Below are 24,217 nucleotides of genomic sequence, written 5' to 3'. Positions count from 1 at the left end.
CTTATTGTGTGTGTGCGTGATGGTGATTGCTGGAAGGCTTATTGTGTGTGTGTGTGTGTGTGTGATGGTGATTGCTGGAAGGCTTATTGTGTGTGTGTGTGTGTGTGTGTGTGTGTGTGATGGTGATTGCTGGAAGGCTTATTTGTGTGTATGTGTGAGTGAGTGAGTGAGTGAGTGAGTGATGGTGATTGCTGGCTACTTGTGTCCTCTCTGAGCCTCCATCCTATCATTGCCTCCTTGGAGGAATTCCACTCTCCCTAGTAGGAAGCCTGAGCCTCTCAAAGGGAGGATGTCTCCCTGCCACCAGGAAGAAGGCTCAGGTCAATAGCTATGTGGCCCTTAATCTCTCAGGGGTCAGGACCCCTCTCTGGATTGTCTGGTGTGTGGGGTTTTGTGGTAGGGCTGTTAGCATTGGAGTCTTGGAGTGGGTCTTGTGGGAGAAGACTGGACTCCCAGGGCTAAATTTTGGTCCTTTTGGGGTCAGCATCCCTGTGGACATGAGCCATTGCCTTCTGGCTCACAGTCTGTGCCCCTTTGGTGCAAGATCAACAGATTTGTCCTGAGCTCCTCTCAGTGCCAGGTCTAGTCCTATGTAGATCTGTGGCTCTGGGGAAATTAATTTTTAGATCATCATCCACTTACGACTTCAGTCCACTCTCCTCACTGGCCTATCTCCCTTGTCAATCCCCAGGGACAGTGAAGATTCTGTCCAGGAATTGAGAAGGAATGGTAGCAAGCAGGAACCTTTCCTGAGAGAGGCCTCTGTCCTTCAGCCTGGGTGGTACCCAGACTGAAGCCCTGTCCTTGATGGACTAAAACAAGCTGATCCCCAAAGCGCCCACAGGTCCCCACTACTCCCCAGCCCATGCTGCTGCTTAGCTTAGCTTGATGCTGTTTGACAGGAAGGGACAGAGATGACCTCTGTCTGGAGCTACTCTAGCCAGCTGTGTGCTAATCAGGCAGGCAGCTTCTGTCAGCTTAGGGGAGGCCGGGTGAGCCACCTCAGAGGACAAGGCTGTGTGAAGACCCCTAAACAGATCTTGGAGAGCAGCTTCCCATGAAGAAGAACAAAATTGTGCCAGGGCACTAGGGCTAGAGCCTGCCCAGGGCCAGGTAAAAATTTCCTTTCTTTTTTTAAATAAGCATAAAAAATTTAAAATAAAAAAATTTTAAATATAGCATACATATAGAGGAAAAGATGTAGAAACATACATATATACTTTAACCAGGATAAGAACAGTCTCAGAAGACCCCTTGTGCTCAAACCTGATCACATCCCCATTCTCTCCCTCCTCCTGCCCTCTTCTCCCCGCTGGCCCTGCCAGAGGTAACCACTATTGCATATCTTGTTTTTGTACTATACTTTCTGTGAACCTTGAACAAAAAGCTCATTTTTCTCACCTGTAATACTGGTTTTCTATTGTTTTTATTTTCAGTTTTATCAAGTTTTTATCCTAAATAACATTTATTTGTTACTCTTGAACTTAAAGTCATGTTTTAATATTTTACCATGATACATTTACTTAACATTTTTTAAGTTGATTCATATTAATACTCCTATAAATTCATATTTTAATTAATAGACTTTTTTTTAGAACAGTTTTAGATTTGTATAGAAATTGAGTAGGTAGTACAGAGAATTCCCATATACCCTGCACAGTTTTCCCTTCTAAAAATCTTAGCTTTTTTTTTTTGGTTGCGCGGTTGCTAAGTCATGTCCAGTTCTTTGCAACTCCGTAACTGCAGCATGCCAGGCTTCCCTGTCCTTCACTAGCTGCCAGAGTTTGCTCAAATTCTTATCCATTGAGTCAGTGATGCTTTCTAACCATCTTATCCTCTGCTGCCCTCTTCTTTTGCGTTCAGTCTTTCCCAGCATTGAGGTTTTTTCCAATGAGTCGGCTCTCAAGTATTGTAGCTTCAGGTTCAGAATCAGTCCTTCCAATGAATATTCAGGCTTGACTTCTTTAGGATTGACTGGTTTGATTTCCTTGCAGTCCAGGGGACTCTCAAGAGTCTTCTCCAGCACCACAATTCAAAAGCATCAGTTCTTCAGCACTCAGCCTTCCTTATGGTCCAGCTCTCACATCCGTACATGACACAGAGTACAGGATGTGCTCTGTGCGTTCAGTTGTGTCTGACTTCATGACCCCTGGGCTGTAGCCTGCCAGGCTCCTCTGTCTGTGGGATTTTCCAGGCAAGAATACTGGAATGGGTTGCCATTTCGTATTCCAGAGGATCTTCCCAGCCCCAGGGACTGAGGCAGTTTCTTTAGCACTGAGCCACCTGGGAAGTCCATTGTGTAGGATGCTATGCTCACTCTCATTGCTATATAATATCCCACTGTGTGCATCTACCACTCCCGAATTAATTCTGCCAATGATGGATTCTGCCATTTTGGTTATTTCTAGTTTTTTTCAAGCAGTGCTGCTTCGTTATATTTTCATGTGTAATTCTGAGAATAAAAGCACAGAGTTGTATAGAGTTACACTTAGAGATAGAATTGAGGTATGTAGGGTATGTGCATGTTCACTTTTACCAGATATGGTGGAAAAGTGTTTTCCAAGAAGTTGTTCAAATTCATGAGCACACCTGCAGCCCTCTGTCCCAATTCCTCACTGACATTTGATATTGTCAAACCATAATTTTCTCCTGGAAGTAGGATGATGTGATTTTAACTTAAAAGTTTCTGTTTTGTTTTTTTTTTTAATATGTTTATTTTTGGCTGTGCTGGGCCTTCATTGCTGCACTCGGGTTTTTTCTAGTTGCAGCGAGCAGGACTGTGCTCTTGTTGAGGTGCTCGGTCTTCCTGTTGTGGTGGCTTCTCTTATTGTACAGCATGGGCTCTAGAGCGCTGGCTCAGTAGTTACGGTACTCAGGCTTAGTTGCCCTGTGGGCATGTGGGATCTTAGTTCCCAAACTAAGGATAGAATCCATATCCCTTGTATTGGCAAGCAGATTCTTAGCTGTTGGACCACCAGGGAATTCTCACAAGTTTCTGTAACAAGGTTGACCATCATTTCATATATTTAGGAATTATTTGTGCTTCCTCTTCTTTGAAAGTTTTTTTGACCTATTTTTCTATTGCATTGTTTATATTTTTCACAGAATTTCTTTTTGAAAAATATTCTGGATATAATTCAGAATATTAGTTGCATTTGCATCTTCTTCCAGTTTGTGACTTGCTTTGTCATTCTCTTTAATAGTATGTTTTGATTAACAGAGGTTCTTAATTTTAATGTACTTGAATTTACCACTGTTTCTTTCTTCAAGGTTGTATTTTCTTCCTTTTTATGTGTCTGTTGTTGTTTTTTTCTCAGTCACAGCCTGCAGGTTGCCAGATCTCAGTTCCCTGACCAGGGATTGCACCTGGGCCGTGGCAGTGGAAGTCCAGGGTCCCAACCAAGAGGCTGCCAGGGAACTCTCTGTGGCTATATTTCCTAATTCTTATGAAATCTTTCCTCATCACAAGGTCAAAGATAGATTCACCAGTATATACAGTGCAAGATAGAGATCCAGGTTTATTGATTTTTGAAAATTTATGTTTAAATGTGGATAACCACATATTATTTAAACGTTACTTGTTTTCCCACTGATCTATAATGCCAGCTGGGTTGCAGATCAGATGTTCATAGAGGAGCACCTCTGTTTTTAAGATCTCTTTTCCATACCATTGGTCAGTTTTTCTATCCGAGCGCCTATACCTCACTGTCTTAATTTTACTGCAGCTTTATATAAAGTATTGATATTTGGAAGAGCATGACCTCCTGATCTTATTCTTAGCAGTATTCTGGCTATTCTTAGTTCTTTGTACTTCCATGAAAATTTTTTAATTTAATTTTTATTTTTTTGACACCAAAAACATTTTCTATTGTGGTATAGCCAACTAAAAATCTTGTGATACTTTCAGGTGAACAGTGAAGGGACTCCTCCATACATATACGTGTATCCATTCCATTAAATTGTTAATATTAGATAGTCTGATATATCTATTAAGTTAGATTCATAATTTTCAAAAGGGTGTGAGGTGAAACTTCCCCGTCTTCTTTCTTCTAATTCCCTTCTCAGAAGCAATCATAATTACTAGTTCTTCGTGTACTTTTTCAGAAATAATTTTAAATTGCCTGAGTTTGTATATACACTACTGCCCCTCTTTTTGTACTTGGATGATACATCAGTAGAGTATATTTTAAAAAGTAAACTTTGCATATTCAGTGGGATCTTTCTTAATAGGTCAAATGTATAAATATCAGACATATAAATATTAAACTTTTTGTATTCTTAGTCCTGAATTAAAAGATTTCTGATTAGTTTCCAGACTTAAAAACATATTTTATAATTTCTACTGATTTTGGTTAGTCTTACCTCTATTTCTGTCAGTTCAGTTCAGTTCAGTCACTCATTCGTGTCTGACTCTTTGCAACCCCATAAACTGCAGCACACCAGGCCTCCCTGTCCATCACCAACTCCCAGAGTCCACCCAAACTCACGTCCATTGTGTCCATGATGCCATCCAACCATCTCATCCTCTGTCGTCCCCTGCTCCTCCTGCCCTCAATCTTGCCCAGCATCAGGGTGTTTTCAAATGAGTCAGCTCGCTGCATCAGGTGGCCAAAGTATTGGAGTTTCAGCTTCAACATCAGTCCTTCCAATGAACACCCAGGACTGATCTCCTTTAGGAGATCCAAGGGACTCTCAAGAGTCTTCTCCAACACCATAGTTCAAAAGCCTCAATTCTTAGGTGCTCAGCTTTCTTCACAGTCCAACTCTCACATCCATACACGACCACTGGAAAAACCATAGCCTTGACTAGATGGACCTTTGTTGGCAAAGTAATGTCTCTGCTTTTGAATATGCTATCCAGGTTGGTCATAACTTTCTTTCCAAGGAGCAAGCGTCTTTTAATTTCATGGCTGCAATCACCATCCGCAGTGATTTTGGAGCCCAGAAAAATAAAGTCAGCCACTGTTTCCATTGTTTCCCCATCTATTTGCCATGAAGTGGTGGGACCGGATGCCATGATCTTAGTTTTCTGAATGTTGAGCTTTAAGCCAACTTTTTCACTCTCCTCTTTCACTTTCATCAAGAGGCTCTTTAGTTCTTCACTTTCTGCCATAAGGGTGGTGTCATCTGCATGTCTGAGGTTATTGATATTTCTCCCTGCAATCTTGATTCCAGCTTGTGCTTCTTCCAGCCCAGCGTTTCTCATGATGTACTCTGCATAGAAGTTAAATAAGCAGGGTGACAATATACAGCCTTGACGTACTCCTTTTCCTATTTGGAACCAGTCTGTTGTTCCATGTCCAGTTCTAACTGTTGCTTCCTGACCTGCATACAGGTTTCTCAAGAAGCAGGTCAGGTGGTCTGGTATCCCCATCTCTTGAAGAGTTTTCCACAGTTTATTGTGATCCACACAGTCAAAAGCTTTGGCATAGTCAATAAAGCAGAAATAGATGTTTTTCTGGAACTCTTGCTTTTTCCATGATCCAGTGGATGTTGGCAATTTGATCTCTGGTTCCTCTGCCTTTTCTAAAACCAGCTTGAACATCTGGAAGTTCATGGTTCACGTATTGCTGAAGCCTGGCTTGGAGAATTTTGAGCATTACTTTACTAGCGTGTGAGATGAGTGCAATTGTGCGGTAGTTTGAGCATTCTTTGACATTGCCTTTCTTTGGGATTGGAATGAAAACTAATCTTTTCCAGTCCTGTGGCCACTGGTGAGTTTTTCAAATTTGCTGGCATATTGAGTGGAGCACTTTCACAGCATCATTTTTTAAGGTTTCAAATAGCTCCACTGGAATTCCATCACCTCCACTAGCTTTATTCATAGTGATGCTTCCTAAGGCCCACCTGACTTCACATTCCAGGATGTCTGGCTCTAGGCGAGTGTGAATGATCACACCTTCTTGATTATCTGGGTCGTGAAGATCTTTTTTGTACAGTTCTGTATATTCTTGCCACCTCTTAATATCTTCTGGTTCTGTTAGGTCCATACCATTTGTGTCCTTTATTGAGCCCATTCTTTGCATGAAATGTTCCCTTGGTATCTCTAATTTTCTTGAAGAGATCTCTAGTCTTTCCCATTCTGTTGTTTTCCTCTATTTCTTTGCAATGATCCCTGAGGAAGGCTTTCTTATCTCTCCTTGCTATTCTTTGGAATTCTGCATTCAAATGGGTGTATCTTTCCTTTTCTCATTTGCTTTTCGCTTCACTTCTGTCTACAGCTATCTGTCATTTAGTGTTTAGGAAATAGCAAGTATCTACCTCTGGAGCTAGCCAGTGACTTTGCCATGCCCCTGGGTGACAGAGGCCTGCGCTGCTTACCCCTGCCCCCATCTAGAGTTTCACTTAGTGTGAGTCTGCTGGTGAAGAACTCTGTCAGAAAATATCTTTATTTGAGTTTGATTCTTTAATTACTGTATCTTTTCTTCAGGTTTAGATCTAGGCTGCCAGTGATTTCAGCACACGTGGCTGTCATCTCGCTGTTTTCTGGCCTCCACTAACTGTTGAGAAGTCAGCAGTGTGCTCTCACTCCGTAAAGGCAGTGCCTTTCCCCGAGCTCCCGTCCCCCACCCCACCATTGGGATTTTCTCTGTCTTTGGTTCTCTACAATTCAGTATTTAACTGTATTGAACTGGCTGTTTTGTTATTTACCCTTTTGGGAATTTGTTGGGATTCTCTCATCTATGGATTACCAGTTCTAGAAAATCCTCAGCCATTCTGTCTTCAAATGCCTCTCATAGGCTCTTCTTCTGAGACTATGGTAAAATGTGCATTCACTTTGTCACCTTTCTCTGTCTGTTTTCCAGGTATTTTAACCTTTCTTCTATATTTTCTAGCTTTTTTTCCCCTTTGTCTGCTGCACTCTGGGTATTTTTTTCTCATCTATCTTCCACTTTGTTATTTTGCAGTGTCCACCCTGATACCATGTCCATCCATTAAGTTTTTAATTTTGGTGATTGTACTTTTCATTTCTAGGGTTCCATGTAATTTTCCTCTGCTATGTACACCTTTTTAAAAATTTAGTTTGAGCTTCTCTCTTTTTTAAAAAATGTTTAAGTATTTATTTATTTTTTGCTGCACTGGGTCTTCGCTGCTGCCCAGAGGGTTTCTCTGGTTGTGGAGAGCAGGGGCTGTTCTGTAGTTGGGGCGCTCAGGCTTGTCATTGCAGTGGTTTCTCTTGTTGCTGAGCATGGACAATGACTTTCTTTGGCCTTCAGTAGTAACAGCACGTGGGTTTTAGTAGTGGCAGCTCTTGGGCTCCAGAGCAAAGGCTCAGTGGTTGTGCTCAGGGTTAGTTGCCACGTGGCATGTGGGATCTTCCCCAATCAGGGATCAAACCAATGTCCCCTGAATTGCAAGGTGGATTCTTAACCACTGGACCTCCAGGGGAGCCCTGCTGTGTTCACTTTTAATAATTTCCTGTGTCCTGCAGATTTTCGTCTATTTTTCTTTAAGCAAAGTAAATGTGGCTGTTTCGTATCTAATACTTCCCATATGTGAAGTCTAGATGGATCTGTAATGTGCATTTCTCCAGGCTCTCATGGTACCTTGTTTTATTATGTACTTGGTTGCTTTCTACTGTGTGCTGCTTTGAAAAATAATTGTGCAGTTATCTAAGGCATAAAATGAAGGTGCCTTCCACAGGATAGGATTTACATTTATTTCTGCTTGGTGCTTAGGATTACTGCCTGTGACTAAACGCATTGAGGTTTCATAGATCACTGCCAGGACAGAGTCTGGGCCGCGGAGCCGCAAGAGTGAGTGTTTACTCTCTCAGGGGTGTACATGTGGTTTCGGCTCTGCTGAGCACCAAGGCACTGCTGCATACAGTCCTTTGAGTTTGGGGAGGGTGTGCTTATGCCCTGAGATGTCAGCTCTTCAGGGGTCACAGCTGAATGTCCTTTGGGATTTCTCACTTTTGGTGGGCCCTGGACTTGACTTTCTCTTTTTCTGTGAGCCCTCAGAATCCCTGCTTGCTTTCACAGCTCAGTTTATTTGCATAGGTAGATGCCACTAGGAGAAACAGGTAAAATTTTCTCCTGGTGGGTGTTCTGTTATCTGTTTCGCTTTCTTTTAGATTTTTGCCTGGAAATTCAGGACTATCTTACAGTTCTTTGATTCTTCTATGAGGATTTTTTTTAAAGTTTGAGGAGTGGCCAAGATGGTGGAATAGGAAGACCCTGAGCCCATCTCCTCTCATGGGCACACCAAAACTACAACTGTTTACATAGCAGCTATTGCTGGGAATGACCCCAAGAATAGCAGAAAAGATCTACAATTAAAGATAAAAAGGAACCATGAGACAGGTAGGAAGGGTTGAGATGCAGTATACTCAAGACTTACAGAACCATATATGGGAGGACAGTCACAGAGATATTTCTCCCAAGGAGGAAGGGGTCTGAGCCCCACATAGGGCTCCCTAGCTCAGATCCCACAGTAGGAAAGTGAATCTCCCAAACATCTGGCTTCGAAGATCAGTGGGACTTCCTTTTGGGAGAGTCAGAGGGCTGTGGGAAATAAGAGACTCCACTGTTACAGGCCACACACAAAATCACGAAACCAGCTTTACAGTGGATGAATGGATAAAGATGTGCTGTGTGTATATTATGTTTCTGTGTGTGTGTGTTATTCAACCATCAAAAAGAGTGAAATCTTGCCATTTGCAACAACATGGATGGATCTAGCAGCTAATTATGCTAAGTGAAGTAAGGCAGAGAAAGACAAATACAGTATAGTTTCATTTATATGCGAAATCTGAAAAACAAACGAAACGTAACAAGAACAGAGTCAGAGACACACGTGGTTACAAGAGGGTACGGATGTGTTGTGAGGAGAGAACTAGGTGAGGGAGGTTAAGAGGTATGAACTTACAGTTACAAAATATTGAGTCACAGGTATGGAGTATACAGTGTGAGGAATATGGGCAGTACTAATAATCTCTTTGTACAGTGACAGATGGTGACGAGACTTACCGTGGTGATCCTTTTGAAATACATAGAAGTACTGAATCACTATGTTGTGTACCAAGAACTAATAAAGTGTTTTGGGTCAATTGTGCTTAAAAAACAAATTCATAGAGAAAAAGATTGGATTTGTGGTTACCTGAGTTGAGGGATGAGGACTGGTGTGATTGGACTGTTTAGTCACTCAGTTGTGTCCACTGCTTTGTTATCCTGTGGACTGTAGCACGCCAGGGCTCCACTGTCCTTCACTATCTCCTGGAGTTGGCTCAAATTCATGCCCGTTGAATTGGTGATGCTGTCTAACCATCTCATCATCTGCCCCCTTCTCCTTTTCCCGTCAATCTTTCCCAGCATCAGGGTCTTTTCCAATGAGTCAACTCTTCGCATCAGGTGGCCAGAGTTGGAACTTCAGCATCAGTCCTTCCAGTGAATATTCAGGGTCGATCTCCTTTTGTATTGACTGGTTTCATCTCCTTGCTGTCCAAGGGACTCTCAAGAGTCTTCTCCAGCACCACAATCAGAAAGCATCAATTCTTTGACGCTTAGCCTTCTTTATGGTCCAGCTCTCACAGCTGTACGTGACTACTGGAAAAACCATACCTTTGACTACATGGACCTTTGTCAGCAAAGTGATGTCTCTGCTTTTTAATACATTGTCTAGGTTTGTCATAGCTTTCCTTCCAAGGAACAAGCCTCTTAATTTCATGGCTGCAGTCACTGTCTGCAGTGATTTTGGAGCCCAAGAGAATAAAAACTGTCACTGCTTCCATTTTTTCCCCTTCTGTTTGCCATGAAGTGGTGGGATTGGATGCCGTGATCTTAGGGACTGGTTGAAGGTGGTCAAAAGGTACAAACTTCTATTTATCTAATTAGTAAGTCCCAGGGATGTAATGTACAATGTGAAAACACTGCTGTACGATATATGTAAGTTAAGAGAGTAAATCCTCAGTTCTTACCACAAGGAAAAAATTTTTTTCTATTTCTTTAATGTTTGATCTAAATGAAATGATATTCACTAAGCTTATTGTGGTAATCATTTCATGAGGTAAATAAGTCAAATTATTATACACCTTAATATATGTATGTAAATTGCATCTGAATAGAATTGGAAGAAAAATAAAGTTATTAAAATTATACCCAAATAAATATTTATCCCAGCATTTTTAAAATAAACTTTAAGAATGCTTTTAGATTTATGAAAAATTAAGCAGATGCTACAGTGTTCTCATAACCCCAGACCTAGTTGCCCATTAACATTTTACAACAATATGGTACATTTATCATAATGCATACATTAACTCATCTCACACGCTGGTAAAGTAAGGCTCAAAATTCTCCAAGCCAGGCTTCAGCAATACGTGAACCGTGAACTTCCAGATGTTCAAGCTGGTTTTAGAAAAGGCAGAGGAACCAGAGATCAAATTGCCAACATTCGCTGGATCATAGAAAAAGCAAGAGAGTTCCAGAAAAACATCTATTTCTGCTTTATTGACTATGCCAAAGCCTTTGACTGTGTGGATCACAATAAACTGTGGAAAACTCTTCAAGAGATGGGGATACCAGACCACCTGACCTGCCTCTTGAGAAACCTGTATGCAGGTCAGGAAGCAACAGTTAGAACTGGACATGGAACAACAGACTGGTTCCAAATAGGAAAAGGAGTACGTCAAGGCTGTATATTGTCACCCTGCTTATTTAACTTCTGTGCAGAGTACATCATGAGAAACGCTGGGCTGGAAGAAGCACAAGCTGGAATCAAGATTGCAGGGAGAAATATCAATAATCTCAGATATGCAGATGACACCACCCTTATGGCAGAAAGTGAAGAGGAACTAAAAAGCCTCTTGATGAAGGTGAAAGAGGAGAGTGAAAAAGTTGGCTTAAAGCTCAGCATTCAGAAAACGAAGATCATGGTATCTGGTCCCATCACTTCATGGCAAAATCGATGGGGAAACAGTGGAAACAGTGTCAGACTTTGTTTTTTTGGGTTCCAAAATCACTGTGGATGGTGATTGCAGCCATGAAATTAAAAGATGCTTGCTCCTTGGAAGGAAAGTTACGACCAACCTGGATAGCATAATTGAAAAGCAGAGACATTACTTTGCCAACAAAGGTCCATCTAGTCAAGGCTATGGTTTTTCCAGTGGTCGTGTATGGATGTGAGAGTTGGACTGTGAAGAAAGCTGAGCACCGAAGAATTGATGCTTCTGAACTGTGGTGTTGGAGAAGACTCTTGAGAGTCCCTTGGACTGCAGGGAGATCCAACCAGTCCATTCTGAAGATCAGCCCTGGGATTTCTTTGGAAGGAATGATGCTAAAGCTGAAACTCCAGTACTTTGGCCACCTCATGCAAAGAGTTGACTCATTGGAAAAGACCCTGATGCTGGGAGGGGTTGGGGGCATGAGAAGAAGGGGACAAGAGAGGATGAGATGGCTGGATGGCATCACTGACTCGATGGACGTGAGTCTGGGTGAACTCCGGGAGTTGGTGATGGACAGGGAGGCCTGGTGTGCTGCGATTCGTGGGGTCGCAAAGAGTCGGACACGACTGAGCGACTGAACTGATAAATTAACTAAAGTCCGTATTTATTCAGATTTCCTTAGTTTCCCTGTTTCTATCCCAGGATCCCATTCAGGATACCACGTTGCATTTAGTCATCGTGTGTTCGTAGGCTTCTCTTGGCTGTGAAAGTTTCTCAGACTTTCCTTGTTTTTGATGACCTCAATAGTTTTGAGGAGCATTGGTCAGGGATTTTACAGAATGTCTTTTGGGACTTGTCAGATGTTTTCCCTTTGACTAGACTGAGGTTATGTGTTTTGGAAGAAAGACCACATGCCATTTTCTTCATATCAAGGATACATGCTCTCAAGATGACATCACTTAGCTGAGGTAGTGTCTGCCAGCTTTCTCTACTGAGTTACTCTTTCCCCTGTCTACATTGTATGTACTCTGGAATGAAGTCACTATTTGATTTAAACGCATGCTTAAGGGATGGGGAGTTATGCTTCACCTCCTTGATGGCAGGTTTTCTATAGAAACTACCTGGACTTCTTGTACATTGGAGATTTCCATTTTTTTCCCACTTATTTATATCAATAGGAACTTATGGATATTTCATACTTTGGGTTATAATCCAATACCACTTTGTTGTTCTAATTATTTTGGCTTTGGCCATTCAAAGCTTCTTCACTTGGCTTCTATGTCCCTTTGATATAACTTCATCTTTGATCATTGTTTTTGAGCACTTCCTTACTATCTCGCACTCCAGTGTTCTCCAGGCACTTGTTCATTTTCTGCCTCAATCCTAGAGTCAGCTACTTAAGGAGCTTCAGGATCAGTCCTTTCAATGAATATTCAGGACTGATTTCCCTTAGGATTGACTGGTTTGATCTCCTTGCAGTCCAAGGAACTCTAAAGTAGTCTTCTCCAACACCACAGTTCAAAAGCATCAGTTCTTTGGCATCAGCTTTCTTTATGGTCCAACTCTCACATCTGTATGTGACTACTGGAAAAACCATAGCTTTGACTAGATGGACCTTTGTCAGCGAATGTCTCTACTTTTTAATATGCTATATGTGATCTAGGTTTGTCTTAGCGTTTCTTCCAATTTCATGTCTGCAGTCACCGTCTGCAGTGATTCTGGAGCCCAGGAAATCTGCCAGTTTCCATTTTTCCCCCATCTGATAGCCATGAAGTAATGGGACCAGATCCATGATCTTAGTTTTTTGAATGTTGAGTTTTAAGCCAGCTTTTTCACTCTCCTCTTTCACCTTCCTCAAGAGGTTCTTTAGTTGCTCTTTGCTTTCTGTCATTAGAGTGGTGCTATCTACATATCTGAGGTTGTTGAATATTTCTCCCAGCAATCTTGATTCCAGCTTGTGATTCGTCTAGCTTGGCATTATGCATGATGTACCCTGCATATAAGCCGGTGACAATATATAGCCGTGACATACTCCTTTCCCAATCTTGAACCAGTCCATTGTTCCATGTCCAGTTCTGTTGCTTCTTGACTTGCATACAGGTTTCTCAGGAGTCAGATAAGTTGTTCTGGTATTCCCATATTTTTAAGGATTTTCCACAATTTGTTGTGATCCACACAGTCAGATGCTTTTGCATAGTCAGTAAAGCAGATGTTTTTCTGGAATTCTCTTGCTTTTTCTATGATCCAACAAATGTTGGCAATTTGATCTCCGGTTCCTCTGCCTTTTCTAAATCCAGCTTGTACATCTGAAAGTTCTTGGTTCACTTAATGTTGAAGCCTAGCTTGAAGGATTTTGAGCATTTTGAGAATATTGAGTCTCCACGTTTTCCTTTTGCTGTTTTTTTCCCCCTTATAGTTGATTTCTGGTCTCATAGCATTGTGGGTCAGAAGAGATACTTGCTATGACTTGTTTTCTTAAATTTTGGGGGTTCCTTGGTAGCTCAGATGGTAAAGAATCTGCCTGCAATGTGGGAGACTGGGTTTGATCCCTGGGTTGGGAAGATCCCCTGGAGAAGGGAACAGCTACCCACTCCAGTATTCTTGCCTGGAGAATCCCATGGACAGAAGAGCCTGGTGGGCTACAGTCCATGGGGTTGCAGAGTTGGACATGATTTACCAGCAACCCTTGGTTTATTACTCTATCCTGGAGAATGTTCCATATGTACTTGAGTGTATATTTTGCTGCTCTTGGGTGGGACGTTTTTATATATGGAAGCAACCCAAATACCCATCAGTAGATAAATGTATCAAGATATGGAATATAACAGTAGAAAATTACTCAGCCATAAGAAAAGAATGAACTTTTTCCATTTGCAACAGCATGGATGGACCTATATTCATTGAGCAAACAATGTATATTGGATATCACTCCTTGTTGACTCATAGATCTAACCCTGGGTTTTCTGAAGGCTGTGTAATATTCCATGGTTAACAGCTAACTTGTTTATTGATGGGCATGCCGGTTATTTCCAATCTTTTGCTAACAGTAGTGTAGCAGGATTGTGTCTGTGAACACAGGGGAGGATTTCACCAAAGTGAAGTGCTTGGTCAAAGGGTCTGGATGTTTAAGAATGTCATTGAGCATGTATGTGTTGTTGCTCCAGTTGTGTCCAACTCTTTGTGACCCTGTGAGCTGCAGCCCACCAGGTGTTCTATCCATGGGATTCTCCAGGCAAGAATACTGGAGTGGGTTGCCATGTCCTCCTTCAGATCTTCCCAACTCAGGGGTCGAACCTGCATTTCTTACATCTCCTGCATTGGCAGGCAGGTTCCAGGCAGGTTCTTTACCACTAGTACCACCTGGGAAGCCCTTAAAAATGTCATAGATATTGTCAAACTGCCCTCTGGATGTTGGGCCAATTTATATTTTTACCATCAGCATGAGCTGCTTCCTAATGGCAGCTGCAGAAGAGAGAACATCAAAGTTTGATCTTTGCTAATTATATGTGAGAGACTTCCCTGGTGGCTCAGTGGGAAAGAATCCTCCTGCCAGTGCAGGAGATGTGGGTTGATCCCTAGGTTGGGAAGATCCTCTGGAGAAGGAAATGGCTACCCACTCCAGTACGCTTGCCTGGAAAATCCCATGGACAGAGGAGCCTGGCAGGCTGCAAGTCCATGGAGGTCAGAGTCAGGCATGACTTAGTGATTCAACAGTTAACTCCAGAGAGGTATATTCTACCCCCCAAAGTTTACATTTTTATGTGATCAGTTTATCACTCATCTGGGATTTTGTATTATGCTTAGAGTCTTTTCATTTCCATGTTTTCTCCTGTTTTTTTCCCCTCCTCCTTGGTACTTTTATATTTAAAAAAACAACTCGGACTTGCAGACAGGCACAATGAACCCCTATGTATGTAACATCCAAGCATTACTTAAATGAAACTGCTCTCCCTCCCTCTTGGAACCACTGACTGCTCACTTCCTGTTCCTGTGGCTGTCTGTGAACTTGTAACTGACCTGTTTACTTCCAGGCCACAAAGGTGAGAAGCTTGCACTGAGTGAATCCACCACCTGGCTGTTTAGCTTTCTGTGCGCTGGACTTTATCATCAGGGAAGCTAGTGCACATGGCTTGGCATAGAGTCTGATATGGCTATGGACTTACCTGGTAGTTCAGTGGTTAAGGCTGTGCTTCCAATGCAGGGGACACAGGTTTGATCCCTGGTTGGGAAACTAAGATCCTGCATGCTGGGCAGTGTGGCCAATAACAAAAAGGCTGATGTGGTTTTTGTTTTGTGTATCGTAATATACACTGTACTTGATATTAGCTCTTGATGCCGGGGTTTATTCAGTTTCATTGATGCAGAGTGATTTCAACATATCTCAAGCATGCTTCCTTATTTTCCTATTGTTGGTCATTTAGGTTGTTTCCAGTGCTTTTAGAAACATCTTAGTATGGCTCTTCCAGCACTTGTGAGGAATTCTCTAAGGTAAGGACCTGTGAGGTTATATGTTAACAGCATCTGTAAATTTACCAGATGACATCCCCAGTCTCCCCGTCCTTGGTATTAGAAGACCCATTTTTTTTTTTGGTCAGTCGATGGGTGTGAAATGGTATCTGATTGTGAATTTATGTAAGTTCTTTTGTTTATATGACTTGGCCATTTTTCTTTAGCAGTGTAACTTTTCAAATCTTTTGATCCATTTGATTGAGTCTAAGGGAGACATGGTCTTTTTTCCCCCCAGAATAAACACTGACAAAATGGATAGCCCAGCTTTCATGTACTAAGCTAGACAATGCATTTAATGATTATAGCTTTATTGCTGGGGTTTGGTACTGCTTCCTTGCTATTCTTACATTTGCTAATCATTTTCATTAGAATCAGTCTAGCATCAAAACGCATGACTTGCGTACATTCCTACATTCCTACATTCCTACAAGTGAGGGTTCTCATTGATCCCGGAGGACCACTGCTCCCTTTTGTTTGCCCCCAGGCGTTTTCCCTTCTCTTGTCTGACTGTAGTGACTCTCCAGGACAGCACTAAGCTGTGGGCAGTAGTAGATAGTGAGTGTGTTCTGGAAGTCAGTACTTCTGGGACATCAAAATAGATGTTAAGTCAAATATCCCCCCATCCCCCCAAAATCTTTTTTCCCCATGTATGTGGAGTTGATTTCAGTTATTTAAAAACTGAGTACAGCTGAGTTACTTAGTTCTTTTCTCTATCTAGTGGGTATGTACGAAATTTTAATTTTGATATGAGTAGTATTACAAGCATCTCTCCATCATTATAGTTCCCAAGCTGCTGACAGCTTTTAAATCATGATCATTCTCTCTGAAAACCCCACTGACGACACATATACTTCTCCTCATACTTGAGGTAGTGGAGCCAGGACAGGAATATTCTATAGCTCTCATGTCACACAAGCAGACCTTCTACCACTCTGCTGTCCTACTGGCATAGAGTCAACAGGAACTTCCTGTCCCTTTTATCTACCCAAGGGCACAGGGTGCCAGGGTTGGAGGCCCTTAGTGCCCATCACCCACCCGCGCCTCCCACAGGAGAACAGTCAACAGCACACTGTGAACTTATCGTAGAATAGATTTATTTACCTGAAACCATGTCTGTGCAATGCTTGTTACCAGCACAGAAATAAACTGATCTCTATTTACAGTCTAAAGTCAAACATGCGTTGTGATAAACTGACGTTTAGCATTTTATTGATATAAATGCATCACAATATTTGTATTGCACCAACATCTGTCTACTGCTTCTGATTTCATTAAATAAATTACATTTAATACAGTGCAAAATAGCTGTTTGCACACTCAGGAAAATAACTGAAGTTATGAACTAGAAGCCTACATTTTTAACCACTCAACACCTGCAGTGTTTTCAATAAATTTATAAATAAGCAAACTGTACAGGGCCAATTAAAAAGTAGCATGTTTCAATGACACCATAGAGAAATCTGGCTACTTACAACTGAAGGCATGCATTACAATTGAATATTGTACATTTATTTAAGCTATGATACTTTGCACAGAGAAATACGGAGACTTGGCTGATGGCTTCTAAGTTCTTGGATAAGGTTTCAGAACCTCATTCTTCTTGCAGCAAAGAAACCAGACTTCTCTGGAGAGGCTTTCTGATTCATTAAGTTAAATTGTACATTTGTTATTATTTTGATTCAAAAGCTAAAACCCCACTGGTAATACACGTTTCCTCCACATAACACACAACAAGTTGGGGACTTTTTTCTAATTTTCTTTTTCCCCCAACATCAATCATGCAGAGGGCTGGTAGATGTGTTGCTAAAAAACGCACATGCACGCAACTGAACACCCTTAAATTTCTGCAAAATGGTTTAGGAAGCGGTTACTCCAGTATTGCTGAAAAGGAAAGAGAGAGGAAATCAGCTTTATGAAATATGGGGAGGAAATGTTAGAATAACTAATTTAAGACTGGGATTAATAGTGACAGATGAAAAGGAATGTTCAGTTTGATCTTTTAAGATTTCAGACCAGCATTTCTGATTAACTCACAGGCCCCTCCTGTCATTTGGCTACAGAGTATCCCACCAGGCAGACACTTAATCGCTTCAGGTTTAACAGAAGTTGAGAAAGTCCTTGGTTAGCAGTGCAGGGGGTGAGGAAGGCCAAGCAGAGTGAGCAGTATGGTAATCAGCGCCAAGCCTCTAGCTCCTATCCCTTCCTTCCCTCGGGACCAGCCTCTGGGCTGCAGGCCCAGCCAGACCCAGTCCTTGAAGGGGAACTGCTTATCACTGTTCCCTTTCAAGAAAAAAGGCTGCAGATTACCCTCAATTGTTAACTGCCGGGTGGTGGTTTTTCAGTGTGCTGTATGCACATTGCAAACACAGCAGGCCTGGCAGACACTGAGCTAAGGCTTGTGGTCTCAGATATTCCTGAGGTCTGCCCACCACATGGACATGCAGGGGTCTGGGCCCCAGTCTGAGGTAAATGGAAGCAGCCACTTGTGAGGGAAGGTGGCAGTTGCCCTGCTTGTGTCTGAGCTCGTGCAGCTCTTCCTACCCAGCGTGCCACCTGCTCTATGGAGATGCAGAATGAGTTGCTGGCATGGCACCCCATTTAGGGAACATGTAAGAATGCCATTTCCTGGGCAAAGGAAAGAGGTCAGTCTGGGTATGGGGTGGCAAAAACCAAAACACTGAGGGGATGGGCCTTCAGCCCACTTGCTGACAGGAAAGAACCTAGAGCAAGTTTCAGGCAAGAGCTGCCTGTGAGTCCATGGGCAGGGAGGATGAGGCCGACACTGCCTTCCTTGCAGGTACCTGGTGAGGATGGCTGGACTCCTCCTGCTCCCCACAAGTTCAGGGGCCAGGGATGTGCCCACAGCAGCACCAACTACTGAGGAGGTGCCAGTGTGGACATGGTTTTTGGTGGCAAAGCCTGAAGCAGAGCAGCTAAGGGGCTCTGTAGCACCAGGTCTCCCTGACTCCCAGCTGTCTGGGTTGAGGGAAGTGGGTGCCCAAACCACCTGTGGATTGGACAGGCCTGAAGCTGAGAAACCACAGGGCAACAGCCACCCATACCATTAAACAACTTCTGTAAAGGCCAATAAATCATCAAGGAACTGAGTCAGGAAAAGTTGACCATTGAATAGCACCCCACCCAACAAGCTCAGACATCCTGGTTTGGTTTGCAGCCAAGACACACTCCTTGCATTTGATTTGCTCAACTTGTTTCTTTCTGCAATTCATAATGCTAAAGTTGGCAAAACGTACCTCCTATAGTCTCTGCCAAGCAAACCAGCTTCCCTTTCCTCTGAGGCCTCAGGGAGCCAGACCAGGACTCTGCGTTAAGAATCCGTCTCCATGTGCCCTTTCTACCCCGTACACGGAAACCTCTTAAACTTTGGCAGCACCCTGTTCTGCTTGATACCTGTTAACCTTCCTCATACTCGCAGCATTTACATGTTATTCAGCTGGCCCTGTATCCGGGTCTTCAGGTACCCACGAGAACACGAGGGGCTTCACACGGAGGGAGCTACCAGCATGAATATGTACTGCCTAGGCCCTTCACTTTGGCTAATGCTCGGCTGTGGTCTAGTAACTGCTTTAATGTACCCTGGAGAGAAAAGATAAGTCTTAGCTACAAAGGATATGACCCAGAAGGTAGAAAAAGATGGCCTACTTAAAAATGAACCAGGGAATTCCCCAGTGACCCAGTGGTTAGGACTCTGTTCTCACTGCTGGAGCCCTAGTTCAAAATATCCTGCAAGCTGTGTGGTGTGACCGGGTGGGGAGAACAAAATGATGCATGAGTTTACTGGTTCAGTTACTTGCTTTCGCTTGCTTTTTGCTTTTTAATGATCCAGGTAGCAAGATTCTGGGACCAGTCCTTGCCGCTAACAAAGATCAAAGAAGCTGACAAGTTTTCCTGTGATCTGCATCTCAGCGTTTGTGAAGGTACCTGTCAGTCTGACCAAAGCAGAACTACTCTGTCTTCCCCCAGGTCCTCCCTGACACCTGGCTGTGCCGCTGTCCAAGGTAGTGGGTGGCATCTAGAGCAGCCACTCCAGCCCACAGGTGCCATGTATCGTGTACCCGCTCCTCTCAGGGTGCCTGACTCATCAGTGTCTTACACAGCCAGCTCATTTAGTGGCAGTCACCTTTAGGCTAAAGCATCCAAATTCCAGGGAATACTCACGTTAGTTGATGGATGTTGGAAGGCATTGGAGGAAAACACCACAGTTAGGACTGTTAATGACTTATACACTGTTGGTAAGACTGATCTCGAACATGCGCAAACATTTATCATAGTAACAATGGTGGTGGTTAGTGCCACATTCAAATAAAAATAGTTCTATACAATATGTTCATTTGGTCATGTGCTATTTACAAATTTTACAAAACACACACACACACACACACACACCCCCTTATGTCCTCTACACCAGGCTAAAATAGGCCAGCAGAAACTTGCATAAAAATGTATCACAAATGACAATTAGCGCCTATACACCAAAAATAAAATTCCTACAATGACCTACGCAGCAGAACAGGATCCTTCTTCCCCTCGAGCACAGTAAATAATTCTGAGCTAAGAACCTAAGAGAACTAAGCCACTTAATAGTTAAAAACAAGACGGTTATTTTTCTCTGTCCATTTAAAATGTTTTATTTTTCTTTTTAAACTAGATTGTGAAGTGCCACTGAAATAGGCAATGTTGGCAAAACAATGTCTGTAGCAATAAAATACATTAGACATTTAAATAAATAACCTTAAAAACTATGTGAGGGGACATGAACCCAGTCGATTGAATCTGGAACAATGTTTTCTGCACAAGCGAGAACAAGCATACCTCTTGTTAAGACTGATGTAAACAGAACCATCAAAACCCTACAGGAGAAGCAGCGAGCAGGGTGGGGGTGGAGGTGAACACAGGGCTGAGGGGTGGAGGGGTGGCAAACCAAAAAATACTGACTGAGGTAGCAGTACTCTGCTCAGTGCAGAAAAATTGGCTTATGAATAAAAATTAGACTGTGATCTCAGATTAAATCCAGATGATCATGCAAAAGACACAATACATGCTATTTAGTTTTAGAAAAAAACCACACACATTCACTTCCTAAAATCTGCTGCCAATTAATTTGCTGACAATGTCTGCTGGCTCAACTATTTTTTTTACAAGGATGAGTATTAAACAGAACACTGTACATGCTTTTTTTCATCTACAAAAAAATATTTGCATAAAATAGTGTTAGTTCTCTGTACATGTCAATGGACACTTTAATTATGTGTATAAAAAAGGAAAATCTTGCCCCACTGAAGTCAGAAAAAGCAAAACAAAATCTAGAATATGAAACTTCCTTCACCAGCCAATATGTTCATGTGAAAGTTCAGCAGAAATAGACAGTTGCTTTAAACAATAAAAAATTAATTGATTAAGTTAAACATCTTCTTTATGCAAAACTGTCAGTCAAGACCAGAACATATCACTAAAGTTAGTGTCTGTGCTATAGACCCAGATCACCAGGGGCATTATGAGCAGCACAAAGGGCCAGGAGATCCCATCGGTGCATGCCGAAAACGAGCAGGGTTTGGTGGCAGGCTGCACACACTCTTTACCAGGTTCTAGGTAGTTGCGGGCCACAAACTTGAGGGTCTCATCCATTAGAATCACAGGCAAGGAGATTTTCAGCACCATCAGCCATTGGGTCACATTCAGCGGTGTGATCTGGAAAATAAGCTGAAACACAAAGAAACCTCATCAAGCTCCCCAACTTGCTGGACAGGCAGACAGGCCCCAAACGGGCTCCCCACACTGCTTACTGGCAAGGGTTCCACGTAAAGGATTAGGAAGTGGAGCGACATCGACAGGCAGATGGAGCCCACGAGCCATATGTTCTCCCAAGGGGGCATCCTCAGCAAGGACTGGTTTTCAGACAAGCTGTGGAACAAGGAGAGGCAGGTGAAATATGCCCACCAAAGGGCAAAGGCATGTGCCCTCACTGACAGAGTCTGTTCGGAATCACACTTCAGTAAGGTCGACGGCTGCCTTGGCATTGCCCACTGACCTAATTGTATTAAGTTTCTACGGTGGCAAAGTTAAGGAATAACATTCAGATGTAGGACAGATTTCAACTTAAATCTAGGCTTCGGCAGAGTGATCTTATTTCAGTGGGTTCAAAGCTGCTCTCAATTGCCCTTGACACTTAGGCTATTTTGAAATTTCCATTTTTGTCACTGGCATAATTAGATGATACCGTCTGTCTTGATGCTAAAGGGCAACAGCTCCTTCCCTGTGGGCACTGAAGTCCCTATTTTTGGCCTCTGCTGTCTCTTAAGGAACATGTGGCTAAGCACTCCCACTGCTTCCTGGAGGCGATGATGACTTAAGCTCTTAAAACCGGTGCTGCTTGTTCTTCCTTTTGGGGAGGGCAGAGCTTTCCTATGACTCTAAATCAACCATGACACACACAATCCCCCGGCACGTTAACAAGAGTCACGGACCTGTTGAGGGCGTTGCACATCTCTATAGTTACTAGAACAGAGAGCGCCATTGTCATTGGATATGGGGATTCAAAGACCGCACAATCCACGCCTTCAAAGTCCGGGTTGTCCTCTTTGCACTGTAGGAAATGACTCTGCAACAAAAGCCCGACACCAAGTTCCCAATCAGCCAAAGACATTTCCAAGGTCCACACACATTCCACACTAAGCCCAGAACACAGCCCCACACACGACCTCACCCCATTTCCCAGAGAAGCCCTGGTCTTTCAGAACAATCTTAGATGCAACTGCTTATTGTTCAGTTCTTAAGAGTATTTGACAGACATCCAAACCACAGAAAGCTCAAGGACACCCTTGTACGTGAAGGCTTACAATGCATCTGCATTTAAGGTACAGAAAGAAAGATGGCTACGTACCAGCTGGTAGAAGGACACTCTTGGACCACCCTCGGCAGCAATGAACCACCACGCGGCAGCACCCACCGTAGCAGCGCCAACGTAACCTGGAACAAATATCACGACGCTAATACACATGGGGTTCACAGCTTGCAGCATCTCTGCAGGTACTGCTTCATGGGCCAACCCCCGGGACGGAGATCAGAGACGTGGGGTCACTGAGCCTGTGCCACCACCAGCACCTGCTAACTCGCATCAGCTAAAGCAGTTAGAGGGTCTCCACAATGAGGGGATGTCTGTGGTGCAGAAGAACTAGGCAGCTTCTCCTTTGAGAATCTGTGAGGAAAGAACCTGCTAGAACTACTAGAATTGGGAGGACCTTTACACCAGTCATGCCCTCTCTAACCAGCAGCCAGTACGTTAAGGCTCGGGTACCTGTCGTCCATGTGATGCCACACTGTGCTAGAGCACCAGATCACCCCTCCATGACTGCTTGGCAAACTTAGGTTTCCAGTGACACTCTAGTGTCTTTGCTCCATCAGAGTCCTGGCAGAACCCCCACATGGAAAGGCCACTAGAGCAGTTAGTGCAGAACACTAAGCACACGACAGTGCTCAAAGCCACTTCTGGGACTATCCCCGCCCCCAATTACTTTTGAATTCAAATTACAAAGAAGCAACAAAGGGTAGCAGAGAACACGGGGACTTGCGAATAGACTGTCCCAGTGCAGTAGTAGCCACTCAAGGTCCAAGCGTGCATACCCTCTAGCCCAGCAATCGCAACAAAACCGTGGGCAGGTGGTGTACCGACACAGAACTACCCAACAAAGAGGGAGAACAATGCAACGACAAGGCTCAGACACAGCCGCTTACAGCACAGCATCACTTGCGGAAGTAAATACGTAAGACAGATCCGTTTGCTGGGAAGCCACAGGAGAGACTGCTGCTGGGGCACTGGCTGGCTGAGAGTCCTCCTGTTTTACGCTCTGAGTGTTAAGTCACGTCAATTTACTGAAAGAGTCTCCTATGGGACCCTGTGGGTGTGCGGTCACTCAGTCGTGTCTGACTCTGCGACCCTTTGGACTCTAGCATGCCAGGCTCCTTTGTCCATGGGAGTCTCCAGACAAGAATCCTGGATTGGGTTGCCATGCCCTTCTCCAGGGGATCTTCCCAACCCGGGAATCAAACTTGCGTCTCCTGTGTCTCCTGTATTGTGGGCGGATTCTTTACCCACTGAGCCATCAGGGAAGCCCTGTGGGATCCTAGGGACGTCATTTAGCCTCTCTGGACCTCACTTTCCTAACCTACGAAAAGAGAGAGAGAGAAGCAGCATCCTGGGTCAGGATGAGGTGGACAGTGACAACACATGCAGAAGAGCCAACACTGCTGATAAATGCACAGGACCCTGCTCTCACTCAGGGAAAGGGAGTCTTGGTGAGGTAAGGCCTGAGTTGCCCCTGTTATTTCCTTTGCCCATGGGTTAAATCTGAGAACCTAATTCACAAAGGCCAAAGGAAGAACAAAAGCCCTAAAACGAGGGACTAACCTTACTGTAAACTGGATACATAGCTCATTAACCTGAAAGAGGACAGCTGCCATATTGTGCTACCCTAATATGGGGATAGAAAAAAAAAATGTGCTTTTAAGGGATGAATTTATGAAATGTTTGGACTCATAAACGTTTTGTTTAAAAGTCAGTAATATAGTGGCTAAGGCTCCATGCTCCCAGTGCAGGGGCTGGGATTCGATCCCTCGTCAGGAACTAGATCCCACATGCCGCAAGAGTTTGTATGACGCAACGAAAGATCCTGTATGCCGCAAACTAAGACCCAATGCAGCCAAATAAATAGTATTTTTTAAAAAATAATATAAAAAACCATACTCACAGCCAATAGCCAGGTAACGGAAAAAGAGCCACCCACTGATCAGTGGTTCCTTTGGGTT

The 24,217-nt window shown here is 43.3% G+C and overlaps 2 protein-coding genes across 11 annotated transcripts in view; one reads left to right on the top strand and one right to left on the bottom strand.

Moving 5' to 3' along the window:
* Positions 1-24,217, top strand: part of ANAPC7 (anaphase promoting complex subunit 7) — a 66,117-nt gene that overhangs the window by 27,053 nt on the left and 14,847 nt on the right. For 6 of the 9 annotated variants that reach the window (XR_011561169.1, XR_011561168.1, XR_011561166.1 and 3 more), the window contains one exon: positions 1-24,217. This exon is cut by the window's left edge; it is cut by the window's right edge. The gene's annotated coding sequence lies outside the window, so the exon portion shown is untranslated. The other 3 variants (XR_011561170.1, XR_011561165.1, XR_011561167.1) reach the window with 2 other exon arrangements.
* ATP2A2 (ATPase sarcoplasmic/endoplasmic reticulum Ca2+ transporting 2) overlaps positions 16,472-24,217 on the bottom strand; it is a 57,526-nt gene continuing 49,780 nt past the window's right edge. The window contains exons 16-21 of one of the 2 annotated variants that reach the window (XR_011561164.1): positions 24,160-24,217; positions 22,296-22,381; positions 21,880-22,013; positions 21,199-21,316; positions 19,574-21,115; positions 16,472-17,275 (exon numbers count right to left, since the gene is read on the bottom strand). The exon at positions 24,160-24,217 is cut by the window's right edge and continues 145 nt beyond it. Coding sequence is in view for 1 of the 2 variants with exons in the window: in XM_019977152.2 (XP_019832711.1) it covers positions 17,262-17,275; positions 20,995-21,115; positions 21,199-21,316; positions 21,880-22,013; positions 22,296-22,381; positions 24,160-24,217 (531 nt within the window). In the remaining variant the exon portion in view is untranslated. The remainder of the gene's footprint in view (positions 17,276-19,573; positions 21,116-21,198; positions 21,317-21,879; positions 22,014-22,295; positions 22,382-24,159) is intronic. The other variant, XM_019977152.2, reaches the window with a different exon arrangement.

Source organism: Bos indicus, chromosome 17 (genome assembly GCF_029378745.1).
Source record: "Bos indicus isolate NIAB-ARS_2022 breed Sahiwal x Tharparkar chromosome 17, NIAB-ARS_B.indTharparkar_mat_pri_1.0, whole genome shotgun sequence".
Taxonomy (NCBI): domain Eukaryota; kingdom Metazoa; phylum Chordata; class Mammalia; order Artiodactyla; family Bovidae; genus Bos; species Bos indicus.
The sequence above is the reverse complement of the archived record's forward strand: the minus strand, read 5'-3'. Positions and strand labels throughout refer to the sequence as shown.